The 16,750-nt window shown below is 44.4% G+C and overlaps 1 protein-coding gene across 1 annotated transcript; it reads left to right on the plus strand.

Moving 5' to 3' along the window:
• Positions 1–1,629: 1,629 nt before the first annotated feature.
• On the plus strand, positions 1,630–9,839 carry TLR2 (toll like receptor 2). Its single transcript, XM_083171926.1, has 2 exons — positions 1,630–1,920; positions 6,906–9,839. Exons 1-2 carry the CDS (start codon positions 1,883–1,885, stop codon positions 9,277–9,279), a joined length of 2,412 nt encoding a protein of 803 aa, XP_083028052.1. The 5' UTR covers positions 1,630–1,882; the 3' UTR covers positions 9,280–9,839.
• Positions 9,840–16,750: the final 6,911 nt, after the last annotated feature.

A 16,750-nucleotide genomic window follows, 5' to 3' on the forward strand; every position in this document is an offset into this window, starting at 1 on the left:
TCAAATTAATCAGCGCTTCCTGCGCTATTCATCAGGTGGTGGCGCTGAATTTCAGCCAATCGGCGTACAGCCAGTGTTTTCAAATGCAGCTGCGCTTCTCGTGCCGCCGCCCGGCGAATAGCGCTACTCGGTTCCCATCCGCCACACGGACCCGCTGACTTAATGCCCAGCACCACAGGGACCCCGCTGCCCGTCCTACGGACCCCCCTGCCTGCTCCCCCGCCACCGCCAGCTCCCCAGGGATATACATGCATTAAATCGCATGCAAATTATTGCATGTATAATTTGGCACATCAAGTGCCAAATCATAATCAGCCTCCCGGGGAGCTGCTGGGGGTCTTTCAAGGGCAAACTGTATGGGGGCCTTTACAAAATTTTGCTATGGGGCCTACGAATATCTAGTTACATCCCTGATCATCAGTCCTGCACTTAATTGATCATCACAAAACCGTGCCCATTCAAATTGTTGTTTTTTTTTTTTACAGTTTTCCTCAACCAGACATGTGGGAATTCCCCAGTAGAAACCCTGTGCATGCCCTGGGCACTGCTCTGCTTCCCAGGGGGTGCAGTCATTTGGTCTACAGCATGATGGTCGACAGTCATTAGGTCAACACCATTAGGTTGACATGGGAAAAGGTCAACATGGGAAAAGGTCAAAATGTTTCTAGGTCGAAAGTTCATTAGTTTGACAGGTCATTAGGTCGACAATGTCTATGTCGACAGTCAAAAGGTCGACATGGGGTTTTTCACTGTTTTTTTAGCCGTCATGTGCCGACAGACAGTATTTCATGCCCTACCATCCACTAGGGTGTGGTGGGAGAATAAAATAGTGTGCTGAGAGTAGCGAGGCACCGTGCCCAACACCTTGCGAGCGTAGTGAGCGATGCGAGGGGATGCGGTGCACTTGAAACTGTGTCAATGTCGACTGTGTTGACATTCAGGTAAAAAAAAACAGTGAAAAACCCCATGTGGACCTTTTGACTGTCGACATAGACATTGTCAAACTAATGACCTTTCGACCTTTTCCCATGTCGACCTTTTCCCATGTCGACCAAATGGTGTCGACCTAATGACTGTCGACCATCATACTGTAGACCAAATAATCCCAACCCCTTCCCAGCCACATTCCAGATCCGTCACAGTGCCACACACATATGCACATTGCACAATACATTGTAATACTGCCCTGGCCTAAGCATAGCACCTGATCCTTGCAGCAGCATGGAGCACTGTGTGTGTGTGTGTGTACAGGAATGTGAGTGTTGTCCCAGTCCTATGCCCTCTGCATGAACGGCTGCCAGTGAGCCCGCCATCGATAGCGTCATGTAAGTGTGCCGCGATGGTCAAAACGATGACACTGGGATACCATCGATGGTTTCACCCATCGACGGTCATACAGTAGCTGTTGCTTCAGTCAATGGCCTGCAGGCCAATCACAGCCCGGGGGCGGGGCTGATCGGTGTCCCGGCACGTTGCAAAAAGAAAAAAAAAAATACAAAATTATTATATTCATTCTGTGCCATCGATGGAGGAGAACCACTTGGTTCTCTTCCATCGATGGTAAAACCATTTGCCATCGGTCAGAGACAATCGATGATTGGGAATCAACGATTCCTGTGACTCCCCGCCCAGCACAGAGCGGGGTGTGAGCGCTGGTGCTCTCTCCCTGAGACTGAGCACACTCATATGAGATCCTGACATCGCACTGGCTACAACAGTGTGTGGAGAGAGCACACTCATATGAGATCCTGACATCGCACTGGCTACAACAGTGTGTGGAGAGAGCACACTCATATGAGATCCTGACATCGCACTGGCTGCAGCAGTGTGTGGAGGAGGCATGTGCAGCTAGCTGGCTGCTTCTTACCAGCTCGGATGTGCCATGGCTAAGGGGCACAGGCGCGGGAGAGCTGCCTGCAGGTTAGTTGCATGTTTTCTAGATACTGCCTATTACACATGTGTTGTGGGCGTCCTGGCTGTAAAAAGGGTGTAGCTCTGCCCTCTCTAACACAACATATGGTGACTGGCTTTTACCACATTGTTTATTTACAGATTCAATAATGAGGGGAAAACACCCCTATGTCAGAGTCGCACAGTACCAGGGGCTGGGAGAGGAGGACAGCCTAGATGCAGTCGTATATGTACCCGCAGCGCGGGGGTCTCCAGTCACCCTGGCACGCTCCATCTATAACTTTTTTTCTTCTGTTCTTGTGTTTGGAAGAGCAGCAGCTGCTACGTCCTCTGATTGGTTATTTGTCACTTTGCTGCAACCAATAGGAAGTTCTTCTGACTGTAACTGATGAAGGAGGGCATTTAAAGACGTGCAGATGACGTGACGTCCATGTCAGTAGGGCACAGTGTTCCCAAACTTTCTTAAATCATGGCAGCACTTACACTATCAGGATTTTTTTCATGGCCAAAAATTTCCTTGTTTAGAAATGTAGAAAAAAATATTGAATTCATTAAAGTGTCATTTGTGTGTCATACTTAGGGTTAATTATGTGGTGAGGGATGATATTCAATTCGGGTTTTCAACATATGTTATGATTGTCAGCCACCAGCACTGGTTTTGCAAATAACATTGAAATTAAATAATTTCAATTGGTCATGAAACATCAACTGTAGGCACCCCTGCAAATGTCCAGAAATAACCCATACTGGTACTTCAAAAAAGATAAGTATCAATAAAGTACCTTAAATAGAGATTATTAAGTAATTTTATTTTATTTATTTACAGTTTCTGCTTTAGCGCAGCAGATTCCGTTGCGCTTTACAATAGTAGACAGTGATAAAACAAACTGGGTAACAACAGACAGACTTGGAGGTAGGAGGGCCCTGCTGCAAGCTTACAATCTATAAGTAATTAAGCATTACAGCATAAATATCATCATGATACATAAAAAAATCGAACAGAATATTCAATGCTCAAAATTACAGCGTGCTTTTCAATGCTGACAGGCAATATATATACAGGTTGAGTATCCCTTATCTGAAAGGGTGTGCATCAGTTGGTCACCAGCAAGTTGTTAGTCATATTTAGGTCGACATGTGTCTAGGTCGACATGCAGGAAGGTCAACAGGGTCATTAGGTCGACATGGGTTAGGTCGACAGTCAAAAGGTCTACATGGGGTTTTTCACAGTTTTTTATTACCCGAATGTCGACACAGTCGACTTGGACACAGGTTAAAGTGCACCGCGTCCCCTCACAATGCTCGCACTTCGGGCTTGGTGCCTCGCTATGCTCGGCACACTATTTTATTCTCCCACCACGCCCTAGTGGATGGTAGGGCATGAAATACCACAGGTCGGCTCAAAAAAACAGAAAAAGAAAGAAAATCAGAAATATTCTAAAATTCTTAATATATTATATATATATATATATATATATATATATATTTATATAAATAGCAATTCTTATCCCCAAACCGCTGAAGTATGAAGTATTGATAATCAACCGTATAATTTATCAATTCATCAAAACATGGTGGATGTTAACATTCCGTCAATAGTGTAGTGTGTAGTGATATAAGATAGTACAAGTGTATGTCAAAGTAAAGACCAGATGTATTAACTCCTACTGCGCCTGCTGCCCCCGTCATGAGATGAGCAGATCAGATAGCAATGGTGAGGACATCAGGGAGAGAAGGAAAAGAAACGTGGAAGGGAACCCGCTCCATATGCAGTGTCAGCCCCTGATGCCGTAGGATTGCAGGGGCCTGATGCACTGCTGGAGAGGTGACCCTCAAACTGAACGATACCTGTTAGGAGAATGTAAGGGCGCCTTGTCAGCCTGGAAAGGTTACGGTCCCCCTGCAGCAGGGATACATATTTATGCTTAGAACACGTTTCACCATGTGGGCTTGTTCACCTGTGAGGTTCACTACACAACTATTCATGGAGTGCTAACATCCACCATCCATGAATGTAGAACACGTAGAAACTATAAAATGCAACTTAAGTATAAAAGCATAATTTTTCACATAAAGATTGGTACTTGTTTCCTATCTGGGCGCCCGCTAAGTTAATTGCGCACCATGCTATTCTCCATAGAGAAATCGGATCGCATCGCATCGTACACATACACGATATTGAACGATGCGATGCGATGCGATCCGATTCGATTTCCCATAGGAAACAATGTTAAATGGCTCAATTTAGCCAAATTATCATAGGAACAATAGTAAATGGGCCAAAAACACCCCTGAACATTGAAATGTCCCCCCAAAAGTAGTTGACGCCACCCCGCCATCAACGTGAACCCGAAGCGTGGCGAGCGCAGCGAGCCCGCGAGGGGCGGCGGTACGCGTCCTCCGACCTTTTCATGCCCTACTATCCACTAGGGCGTGGAGTGAGAATAGAATAGTGTGGCGAGCGCAGCGAGCCACCGAGCCCGAAGCGTGGCGAGCGCAGCGAGCCCCGCGAGGGGACGCGGATACCTTCACAGGTAAACGCGTCCCTTCGCGGGCTTCCCAGGTGTCCGCGTCGCCATGGACACCTGGGAAGCCCGCGAGGGGACGCGTATAACTGTGAAGGTATCCGCGTCCCCTCGCGGGGCTCGCTGCGCTCGCCACGCTTCGGGCTCGGTGGCTCGCTGCGCTCGCCACACTATTCTATTCTCACTCCACGCCCTAGTGGATAGTAGGGCATGAAAAGGTCGGAGGACGCGTACCGCTGCCCCTCGCGGGCTCGCTGCGCTCGCCACGCTTCGGGTTCACGTTGATGGCGGGGTGGCGTCAACTACTTTTGGGGGGACATTTCAATGTTCAGGGGTGTTTTTGGCCCATTTACTATTGTTCCTATGAGAATTTGGCTAAATTGAGCCATTTCACATTGTTTTCTATGGGAAATCGAATCGGATCGCATCGCATCGCATCATTCAATATCGTGTATGTGTACGATGCGATGCGATCCGATTTCATTACGGTGCCGTACGTAGAAAACCTGGGCGCCCAGATAGGAAACAAGTACCTAAAGATTAAAAGGTACTTGTGTAGTTTCACGGCGCCAGCATGGCGCCATGCTACTTCCGGGTTCTACGCTCGCCACAACTATCTAAAATAAAGTAACTTAACTCCATGCCAACATGGATAGTAAATACCCCCACTATCCATGTTGGAATGGAGTTGATTTTAGATAGCGTGGCGAGCGTAGCGAGCCACCGAGCCCGCAAGGGGACTCAGACGCGAAACTACACAAGTACCGATGAAAAAAAATTAAAGAATCACCAGTAATTGTGTAATATCTGGGCGCCCGATTTTGACATCGGGTCTGAATTCCGATTCGACCCGATTTTTACATTGGAACCAATGTTAAATGCCCCACAGACCCAATTTTTAATTGTATACCCACCCTGATGGGTAATTACTATGTGAAATGCCCCCCCCCATTGTTAACGTCACGCCACGATCAACGTCAACCTGAAGCGTGGTGAGTGGCGGCGGTACGCGTCCTCTGACCTTTTCATACCCCCACTATCCACGTCGGCGTGGAGTTGATTTTATATAGTGTGGCGAGCGCAGCGAGCCACCTAGCCCGAAGCGTGGCGAGCGGATGCGGAATACAAGCCCGAAGCGTGGCGAGCGGCCGCGGAATACATGTTAAGAAATCCGCGTCCCCGCACGGGGCTCGCTGCACTCGCCACGCTTCGGGCTCCTATTCCGTGGCCCCTTGCGGGGCTGGCTGCGCTCGCCATGCTTTGGGCGCCGACGTGGATAGTGGATGTATGAAAAGGTCGGAGGACGCGTACCACCGTCCCTGGAGGCCTCGCTGCGCTCGCCACGCTTCATGGTTGGCGTTGATCGTGGGGTGGCGTTAACAATGGGGGGGGGGGGGGCATTTGACTTAATAATTAACCATCAGGGTGGGTATACAATGAAAAATCGGGTCTGGGGGGCCTTTCACATTTGATCCAATGTAAAATCGGGTCTGAGGTACAATTTAACATTGGGTCCAATGGCAAAATCGGGTCGGTCACGTCGCATTGCATGCCATTATAATGGCATGCGATGCGACCGATTTTTTAATTGTACAGGAACGTCTTAAAAACCCCGAAAATCGGGTCCCATCGGATCCCATTGCATGCCTTAAGTTAACGCATGCGATTAAAAAATCGGGCGTCCAGATATTACACAAGTACCGAATCACCAAAATCAACCAAAATATTTTTCAGCATTTGTAATGAGCATAAATATGCCATATATATATATATAAAATACAGATTTGACACCAGCCAAACACCAACTTTTACACATAAATAATGGAAACATATCATACAGGGGGAATATGCTGGAAATGGATGGGTGGAGAAAAGGCAAAAGAATATTAAAATTGCAATTCTGCAATATTTGTATTGTATAGGCTTACACTCGGGGCACGAAGCAGACCTGGTCGTTGGGCTGCGTGGGTGCGGAGCCCAGCAAGCAGGTTAATGCCACCCTGCCCAAACAAAGCCCCCTCCCCCCCGCCATGTGAGCCCCTGTGCAGGGCTGCGAACGGCTATGTACACCTCAAACGATTTCTCCTCCTCTGACTGATGCTCGAAGCCACTGCGCGACCCAGGAATCACTCAGCAGCTGCTTGCAAGAATGGAAATTGTTGACCTGTCCATGAAATAGTTTTTGAGTAGATTGTCCCATTACTTTTGGTCCCTTAAACGTGGGAGTCACATATAGAAAACATTGTTATTCCTACACCGTTCATGATGTAAATACCCTTAAATTAAAGCTGAAAGTCTGCAGTTAAAGGACATCCTGTTTGGTTAATTTCAAATCCATTGTGGTGGTGTATAGATCTCAAAATATGAGAATTGTGTCTAAATATTTATGGACCTGACTTTAACTGATATTCTTCAGAAATGTCTAGAATAATCATTTTGTTTTTTTATTTCTGTTTTTTTGTTTTTTAGCTTCTCCATATATATAAAGATGCATTATCTCTTCAGCTGCTGCTTCATCTATGCTTTGGTGACCACGACACATTCCAAAGACGCAACGGACTGTTCATGTGACCGAATGTATTCTTGTGACTGCTCTTCCAAACAGCTGCAATCTATTCCTTCCACACTACCAAGGCAGTTATGGAAGTTGGATATGTCCAATAATCTAATTCAGATGATCACTGATACAGACCTAACATTGTACTCAAAACTGAGTGTTCTTCTTCTAAAGAACAATAAAATCCATAGCATCAGCAATAGCTCTTTTCAATCACTAACAAGCCTTGAAGAGTTGGATATCTCCTACAACAACTTAACCAGCTTGTCAGTCTCTTGGTTTCGAAACCTTAACATGCTGAAACATTTAAACCTGCTCGGTAATCAATATACATCACTTGGTGAAGCCTCCCTATTCTCAGCTCTAACCTCATTGAAATCTTTAAAATTTGGAAATCTAAACTTTGCTGCTCTCCATAACCAAGATTTTGACGGTGTGCTGAGCTTAGAGGAACTTCACTTGGATATCCCAAAGCTCCGACACTATACAGATGGTACACTAAAGACTGTTAAGGCTATAGAGCACATCATTTTGGCTGCAAGTGTGACCAAATTGCCTGAAATAATAAAGGATCTTGCATATTCCGTCACCAGGTTAGAGATCAGAAATACGTCCTTCATAGCACATAATGATACAGAGTGCTTTGCTGTGCTCAATGACACAAGTGTGAGAATATTTATGCTTAAAAACTGTTTAGTGACCGATGCCAGTGCCGTAAGACTGATAGAAATAATGTTCTCTCAGAAAAACATTACAGATTGTGTCTTTGAGGACTCGGAGCTTCGTGGAACAGGGCATGGTTTTCCAGTTTTGAAAGATGTTAACTCCTCATTGTCAACGATTGTTATTAAGAACTTGTTCATACCAAACTTTTATATTTTTAGTGACTTAAGTTTTATTTACACAGTAGTGCATGACATTAAAAGCATTACCTGTATAGATAGCAAAGTTTTTCTGATGCCTTGCCATTTATCCCGATCCTTCAAGAAGATGGAATATCTTGATCTTAGTGGGAACCTGCTGTCAGACCTAGTTTTGGCAGGTTCAGTCTGTTATTTAGAAGGTTATGGTGCTTGGCCATCATTACATACTTTAAATGTCAGCAGAAATAGCTTATCATCATTATCCAGGGTTTCCCATATACTTGCCAGTGTGCCAACCTTAGTTAATATTGATCTAAGTCAAAATGCGTTTGGTGAAAAAGAGCTTTCTTCTTGCAGGTGGCCTGCCAACCTGAAATACTTAAATATTTCTGATTGCCAGCTAAACCGTATAGATAACTGCATTCCGGACACTTTGCAGCTGTTGGATTTAAATTCCAATAATCTCGAAGAGTTTGTTTTCAGTTTTCCAGATTTGCAGGAACTGCACATATCAAATAACAGATTAGCCAGGCTGCCAGGTAAAGCACACCTTCCAAACTTAGCACTGCTTGTAATAAGCAGGAACAGTCTGAATGACTTCTACCAAACAGATTTGGATTCCTTCCCAAAATTGGCAAGACTAGATGGAAGCGAGAACAATTATTTCTGCTCATGTCAATTTGTGGATTTTATAAAACATAATGATAAATTGCTTTTGGGTTGGCCAGAACATTATATTTGCGATTCTCCACCTTCTGTCAGAGGTCAACAGATACAGCAAATACATCTTCCGCTCATAATGTGCCATAAGACATTGGTTGTGGCACTGTCCTGCATCTTCTTGATATTGGCTATAGCCATTATTGTGGCACTTTGCCACTATCTTCACGTCATATGGTATGTGAAGATGACCTGGGCCTGGTTGAAAGCTAAGAGGAAGCCTTTAAAAGTACCAGAGCAAGAGATCTGTTATGATGCATTCATATCGTACAGTGAAAGAGACTTTGAATGGGTAGAGAATATGATGGTTCCAGAGCTAGAGAACTCAAACCCTCCATTCAAGGTATGTCTTCATAAACGTGATTTTGTACCAGGCAAATGGATTATAGATAACATTATGGATGCCATGGAGAAGAGCTACAAAACTCTGTTTATATTGTCTGAGCACTTTGTCCACAGTGAGTGGTGCAAATATGAGCTGGAGTTCTCTCACTTTCGCCTTTTTGATGAAAACAATGATACTGCCATTTTGGTTCTTTTGGAGCAAATTGAAAAGTCAACTGTCCCAAAGAGGTTTTACAAACTGAGGAAGCTCATGAACACAAAAACCTACTTGGAATGGCCAACAGAGGAAGAAGAACAGCAAATCTTCTGGGCTAATCTGAAAGCAGCACTGAAACCTGACGACTTTCCCAATGCATAGACAAATATATTATGCTAATTTTGCACAGATATAAAGAAATGTCAGATGTACATAATGCCTGGTAATGTGTGCTCCAAGTAGCATGAAGTTATTTGCAGAATCTGATTTTTTTTTTTATGGAATATAAGTTAGATGATCATGAAAGAAGTGATTTATCTCAATCGTTAAAAATTGGTAGTAGGTCACGTGGGAAAAGCAAAAGCTTTTGCAAATCTTTAGGTCAGATCTTGTCAAGCACTGAATCTATACCATATAACAAGGGGGGATTCTGTAAAAATAAATAAATAAATCAGGTTCTAGGTAGCACAAGGGCATGGGTCCATACATTTATTATATGTAAGAAGAAAAAATTGCTGCATATATTATGCTAGTTTTTACTTTGTAGTATAAGAATATGATTTTATTGTTCTGTAATTATTTCAGTATTAGCGTTAGAGAACAGAACAAAGTAGTTTATTAACATAAATTGGTGTTAGAAGCTGCTAACAATTCAGCATTTTGCTATTTGTTGTATTTGCATATAGTTGTTACCTTGATTAAACTGAAGTTTTTTAATTGTTGACCAGTGTTTTATTTCAAAACCAGATATATATATATAACATAAACAATAATTTATTTCAATGACCAACATTGTACATAAGGGTAAGGGCTACATAAAGGTAAGGTAAAGGTAAGACCTAGTTTTCTTTTTTGTTTGGTTGTCTTTCATTTAAAGCCTGTACTCTGTAGATGCAGGGCCTGGGATAAACTTTTTGATCCGCTTGGTGGACAGGGACTGATATTGAGTAGGCTGTGCTCTTACGCAACTTAGGGGCCTATGTACTAAGCCTTGGAAAGAGATACAGTGGATGGAGTTAAAGTACCAACCAGCTGCTAACGTTCATTTTTTAAACACAGCCTGTAACGGCAACTAGGAGCTGATTGGCTAGTACTTTTTACTCTGTCCATTTTATCTCTATATAAGGCTTAGTAAATAGACCAAAATGAAACTAGATACATCACCTGTTATTTTAATTTTCAGCTTCCAAACCACAGCAAATCTTGAGGGATGGGTCTAGAAACCACATTCACTGGTCAGGTTGTTCAGCATAAAGAGGGCTGCCAAAGTGGACCCTCTCCCTCACATACCACACCTATTAAAGGTGGACCTAAGTTGCATGGGGTGGAAGCCCATCTCTCCAGCCATGTTCGGGACAAATAAAAAATTGCAGGTAGGGTTACACCGGCTCCTGTACTTGTACCTCCTTATTGTGGTGAGCGTATACTCAGCTCTCGTGTATGGTCGTGATCACACAGTCCTCTGTGTGTGCGGCAGGCTGTGGGGAGATGTGCCGTAGCAGCTGGGGGTGGTTTGTGAGGAGTACCACTTGTTTATTGCAGCTAAGGATCTGTGGGGCACACCAGCGGCACCTGACCGGCAACATCAACCGGCTATCTGGTCACACCTTCCCCCGGGAACTCGATCCTTGCTGCAGACACCCCCAGCTGCTACGGCACATCTCCCCACAGCCTGCCGCATGCATGGAGGACTGTGTGATCGTGACCATACACGAGAGCTGAGTATACGCTCACCGCAATAAGGAGGTACAAGTACAGGAGCCGTTGTAACCCTACCTGCAATCGGCGGGTTAGCCGGAGCAGTAACTGCATAATATTGAACACCGCAATGCATCTTACCTGACGTACCTATCCATTTCGTGGGAGACAGTGCCACCCAGCATTTACAGCTCAAAAGTCACTAACCACTGTTGGGCATCCTGCACAGGGCAGTGAGTAAGAGATCTGCTTGCCCCTGTTCAATCCAATTTGGGATTCTATCCAGCATTGCCCACACTACCATCGTTTTCTTGGGAAAAATCCATACCACTTGTGGGACTGTAAATATCGGTTCTACCTCAGCAACCACAACATCTAATCAGGACTTGGTAACTATCTGTTACATATTTTTACCCCTATGCAATTGCATTGAAATGGCTTTTTAGAGTACATATATTTTTTGTTTTTTTGCATGCATGCAAAGTTATTGGTTTATGTTTTTGTGATATATGCTATGTGTATTGTTTATTAAATTATTTTAGTGTACAGAAGGCGCCCACTGGTTTTCCTTTTTGTAAAGCTTCTCCTTTTGAGGGCGGCAACCCTTCACCAGAGGGCAGCATTCTGTACAACACACAGCACACTTGCCCCTAGCGCTCAAAAAAACCTTGTTGATTCATCTGAACATAAAGTTTGTCTCTTGGTTGCTAAGAAGTTCTTTAGGTAACCCAACTATGGAAAACAGCTCCAGTAACTTAGTCATTATTATCGTTTATTTATATGGCGGCACAAGGATTCTGCAGCGCCTGACAATACATAGATGAGAATAGCAATACAGGAAAGATTGTGGTTTACAGTACAAATGCAAATTAGGACAAGTACATGGTAAATAAAAAAGACAGTTGCAACAGTGGACACTGATGCAATTATAACAGTGGCAGAGATATATTCTAAGAAAAGCACATGAGGAGAGAGGGCCCTGCTCATTAGAGCTCACATTCTAAAGTCATGAATTGTTTGGCCGTAGTGACCTTTAAGGGAACTCTTCCGGATGACAGGTGACGTAATCAACTACAATTTAAATTAATGTAAAGCCTTTAGATGGTGGTTCAAGTGGATCAACTAAATCAACCCTGTTTTTTTCACAGGGGACACATACAATTGGGAGAGGAATAAGTGGAGCAGAAGACGGTCAGTTCACTGCTGTCTTTTGACATTCTGAACAAGCAGCACAAACCTAATCCACTTCAGAATAAATAACCGGCCAGTAGAACTGGGAGGTGATTGTGTATGCCATCTTTTAACATTCCAATTGACCACCTCAAATTTTTAATGAGGAGATCAATTCTGCAGATGTGCATAAAATATTATTTAAAAAAGTAACTATATTAATTTAAAAAAAAATAAGATAAAAATCATCAGTTAAGTGTTTAAAGCGGGATTTTCATACTGAGCCTTTTTTAAATCAGGCTGAGGCTCAAGGGGACGCATTTAGACCTCTTTACTATTACTGCTTAATTGGACCTCAACATTAATCCCCATGTCATGAGGATAAGCCGGACTGTTAGAAACACCAGTCTTCCTAAACCTCCCAGTATTGCCATGGACATCAGCATGCACAGGCATGCTAGTATTGACAGGTTTGTCTGGATTTATAGGCATATTAGCAGGAACATCAACATTTACAGACACATTATGAGTGGTAGTGTTGTTGTAAATCACCTTTTGTCCCACCAAAACATCATGAGCCCTGCAGTCTCTGTGATACCTTCTCCTATGTTTTTTAGATTTGGCTGAGGCAGTAACAAACCTAGGGAGACGGAAATTGTCTCTCCATGGGCACTTGTCCCTCTGGCAAGAGAAGGGACTGACATTGAAGCCAGTCATGACCTAGTAACACTGACCGGTAATCATGGACTCACACCCACATGTATTTTGTCTGACTTTCCTATGGTTATCAAAGGAACCATGGCAGTAAGAAAGGTCCAGACATCTCCATGTACTTAATACATGCAAACTAGTTTGTGGGGCAATATCTACTCTGGGGACAACAAATTCCTTTGTACCAGGGTAGCAGCATAGCAGAGTCCACCAAGCCGTCAATTACTGATTTGTACATGTACCTGCATGCTAAGCAGAACAGGACAGATCAGAAAAAAGATAGCAAAGCGCTGGAAATTATTTTTGTCCCTGCTGCCGTCTAGGGGGGATACTCAACCCCTCTTGAAAAGGAGAACAATAGATACAAAGTAGACGGCGCAAAGGGACACTATAAACACATACTTTTTGTAAAAATCAAAATACAAATTTATTTATACAATAATCACAATGATTAATCACTTTTAAAAATAAGAACACCGGCCGGTGAGATATATATAAAACCTAATAAGGCACATATAGCAGATATTGCAAATTCAAAGCATCTTTATCCTTGGTGTGCTATATAATTTTTTGCACAGGGAAATATGCAATACTTGATGACTTTCCGTGCTGTGGCTAGCCGTCAGTTGTAGATTATTACTGAGGTGCTGTGGCTAGCTGTCAGTTGCAGATTATTACTGAGGTGCAAAGCACATATAATTTGTAAACTTTAAAATGTGTTAGGCATGCATGGGGTTAATTTTCAGCAGAGCAGAAATTAGTAGCAGTCTTGGTACAAGACAGTGTTAGTCCAGACTTGCCTACCCTCCCGCATTCAGCGGGAGGCTCCCGCAGCCCCGCATACCTAGGCAGTCCTCCCGGTTTCCAGGGATCCCCGCAGAAATAGTAGGAAACGTCATCAGTGGTGCTTTGAATTTGCAATATCTGCTATATGTGCCTTATTAGGTTTTATATATATCTCACCGGCCAGTGTTCTTATTTTTAAAAGTGATTAATCATTGTGATTATTGTATAAATAAATTTGTATTTTGATTTTGACAAAAAGTATGTGTTTATAGTGTCCCTTTGCGCTGTCTAGTTTGTATCTAACAACTCTACCATATGGGCAGAATTATGTTGGTCTGGATGCAGTCAGTTAATTGAGAAGTTGGAAAGTTTTTGGGCCAGGGCACAAGGCCTCAGGATCATAGGGCACAGACCTATTGCATCTTTCAGTGAACGGATGGCATATTCAGCTTGGGTCCCCTCATTATCAGTAGGACTCTTTGGGCTATGCTTGCAAGGTAGAAACCATTTTAAAAGTAGTAAGAAAGGCCTCCACATCATCCAGGGCCTGAATTTTAGGAAGTAATGGAACAACTGATTGGGTACAAAAACACATATTCATACCCATTCAATGTCAAATTCATCTGCTAATTAACTAACATGATTTTGGCTGATTTACTGTATTTATACATGGCATGACCAGCCAAATTCTACGAATTGTACAAATGAATATGTGACAATGCCCCTGTGACGGTATGGTGCGATGGCGTACCTGACTCTGGAGTAGATGGCTTCAGGGATCTTCACAGCTTCTTCTTGGAGAACCTGTGGCAGGAAATGGCACAACCCAAAGAGAACCCACAAAAGCAACACTACTACAGGTAGCAGCGACAGTCATTTATTTAAACAAGATACATGGACCGGTCACTGCAATACATTCACGTACATATGCAAACATCAATAAAAGGTGCAACTCGTAAACATTAATTTTAAAGAATTAAATCAAACAATAATCACTCTCTATTCAGCAATCAATTTAGACAATTTAACAATCTCAATATAATCTAACGCCAAATCAATACACCCTGTCACGCATAACCAGTCTCTGGCTCAACACAATGGTCCCTCGGCAACAGGTCCTCAAGCATATAAGGGTACGTCCCTATGACAGTGTGCACACTTATTCCTACTTCACAGGGGGAAGGGTTAACAATAAACAGTCCTCACGTCTGAGGGACAGGCAGGTTCCTTTTGGGGTGACCTCATGTTTGGTGCTTAAGAAGCAGACTGTAGGGGCTGCCCTAATAGGTGGACGGCTTTGCAGGTGGACCCTCACAGGGACTTTCCTTGGGCGTCCAGGGGTTTGGAAGTGTCCCAGGGCCTCTGATGGGCTTGGGATGATAATGGCTGGGGCAGCAGGGGTGCAGAGTAGCCTGGGGAATGGGGTATCTGACTGTCTGCTGCCACTGCCAGCTCCCACTGGTCACGATCTCCATCAGCCGTCTCCTGCTCCTCTGTGCCCACGCTGCCTCACTCCTGGCCGGGCAGCTCCTCTCCAATCCCTCCGTCTCCTCTGTTGGCCTGGGGGACGCTGGCTGTAAATCACCGCCGGCCTCTGTTCCTGTCCGCAGCCTCCGTGTGCTGGCTTGTGGGCGCACTTGAGCGGCAGCTGGCTCCCTCACGTGCAGCTCCCACTTGCCTCTTCTCCCGGCGGGGACGCCCGCCGTCAATCAATGCCATACTTTCCTGCAGCCGCCGGGTCCCGTCCTGCTGCTTCAGGCACACAGTCCGCGCCTCCTCTCTGTACGCTCTCTCCGTCTGCACGGTGTCTCCAGCACATTGCTTCCTCACGTGCCAGCCTGCTTCCTCACTCTGCAGGGCTGACCTCCGACCTCTTTGCGCACCCCAGCCAGCCAATCCAGATACGGACAGGCTCTCCTCACTTCAAGGTGAGCGGGGCATTCCCTGGGTCCCAGCGTCCTGCTGCTCCTATTTAACCCCTGTTGTCCCGGCCAAAAAGAAGGGTCTTACAGGCAGCATTGGCCACCATTGTTGAGATCCTTTGGAGTGCAGGGGTATATAAGGGGGGTACCCCCCTGGAGTGGGGTGCCACAAATACACCATCGATAGAACACAGCTGGCCATGATTTGTATGGCATCGCTCACATTTGTTATATGAATTCAAATAAAAAATGTTGTGTTAAAAAAAATATGTTTCCTTTGAAATTGATGAATACAAATGTTTGCTTGCCAATTTTCACAACAATCTTGACAAATTCATTTGGCACTCGGTTAATATAAGGAGAAAAAATACACATAATGCACCTGATTCAGATCTGAACGTTTCTGTGCATGTGCGAGGCCAAAGAGAGTAAAAAAAACCTCATATTAATCTATCCGCAAGGTGTTTGCAAGTTGTTTGACAGGTAGCAGACGTTTTGTTGTGGAAAGTGTAAGTAAAAACTGCAAATGCGGCCACATGTTTTCAGGGAGGGTGTGTAACAGCTCCGGCCTCGATCAGCTTGTCTCTGTCGCAGAGTTGTAGATGATTCAAAGTTACGCACAATTGTATAGACTGGAAAAATCATTCCATGGTGAGTGAGTTGCCTATGGATTTGCAGCTGTACGATGACCAGCGATATTTTGGCATGCCATTCACAGACTTGCACAGGGCGGGATTTCACTCGGTCTGGGTGGTGGTTATCTGATCACCGGCCTCTGCAGTATCGGCCATCAGCGATCAGGTCTGAATCAAGCCTATTGTAAGGAGTATGTTTTGTTTCATGTGGTGGTCCATGTCTGGGTGTGCAGGTTGCAGAATTGGGGTATACAGTAATCTGTTTCTGCAAAGCACGTCCCTTGCAGTGAGGCCACACACCATTTTGGAGTGTGCGTGCCTACGGTGCACAAAAATTCTTTGTTTTTACAATATGTATAGGGGTGGGGATTCATTTTTTATCTGTTCACACATTTACTTCCAACAATTTATTACTGGTTGTCATAGGCACATGCAAGGGGGGTTTCTGGTTTCCCGGAAACCCCCCTTGTCTTAGCAAGTGACTCAAATTCTGAAAACGATAGCAATACTAGAGATGCTGCCACATCATGCATTTTAAGTAAAATGGCAGACTTGTGGCACATGCCCAGTGGTAGCAGCTTCTTCTATCAAGTTTGCTGTGTGTGTGGTTCTGAGTCCTCAGTCAGTGTACAGGACGGGAGTAGCTGCCAGGAAGAAGAGACAGGAGCCTTACCATGAGGTGGGAGATGTATGCTTAGTGCAGTACTTGTT

This window comes from Crinia signifera, chromosome 1 (genome assembly GCF_055691185.1).
Source record: "Crinia signifera chromosome 1, ASM5569118v1, whole genome shotgun sequence".
NCBI lineage: Eukaryota > Metazoa > Chordata > Amphibia > Anura > Myobatrachidae > Crinia > Crinia signifera.

Excerpts from the sequence above, each read along its gene's own strand:
- TLR2 (XM_083171926.1), top strand. The coding sequence starts at position 1,883 with ATGGCTAAGGGGCACAGGCGCGGGAGAGCTGCCTGCAG. Across the intron at positions 1,921-6,905 it reads CGCGGGAGAGCTGCCTGCAG|CTTCTCCATATATATAAAGA; the intron begins GTTAGTTGCATG and ends TTTGTTTTTTAG.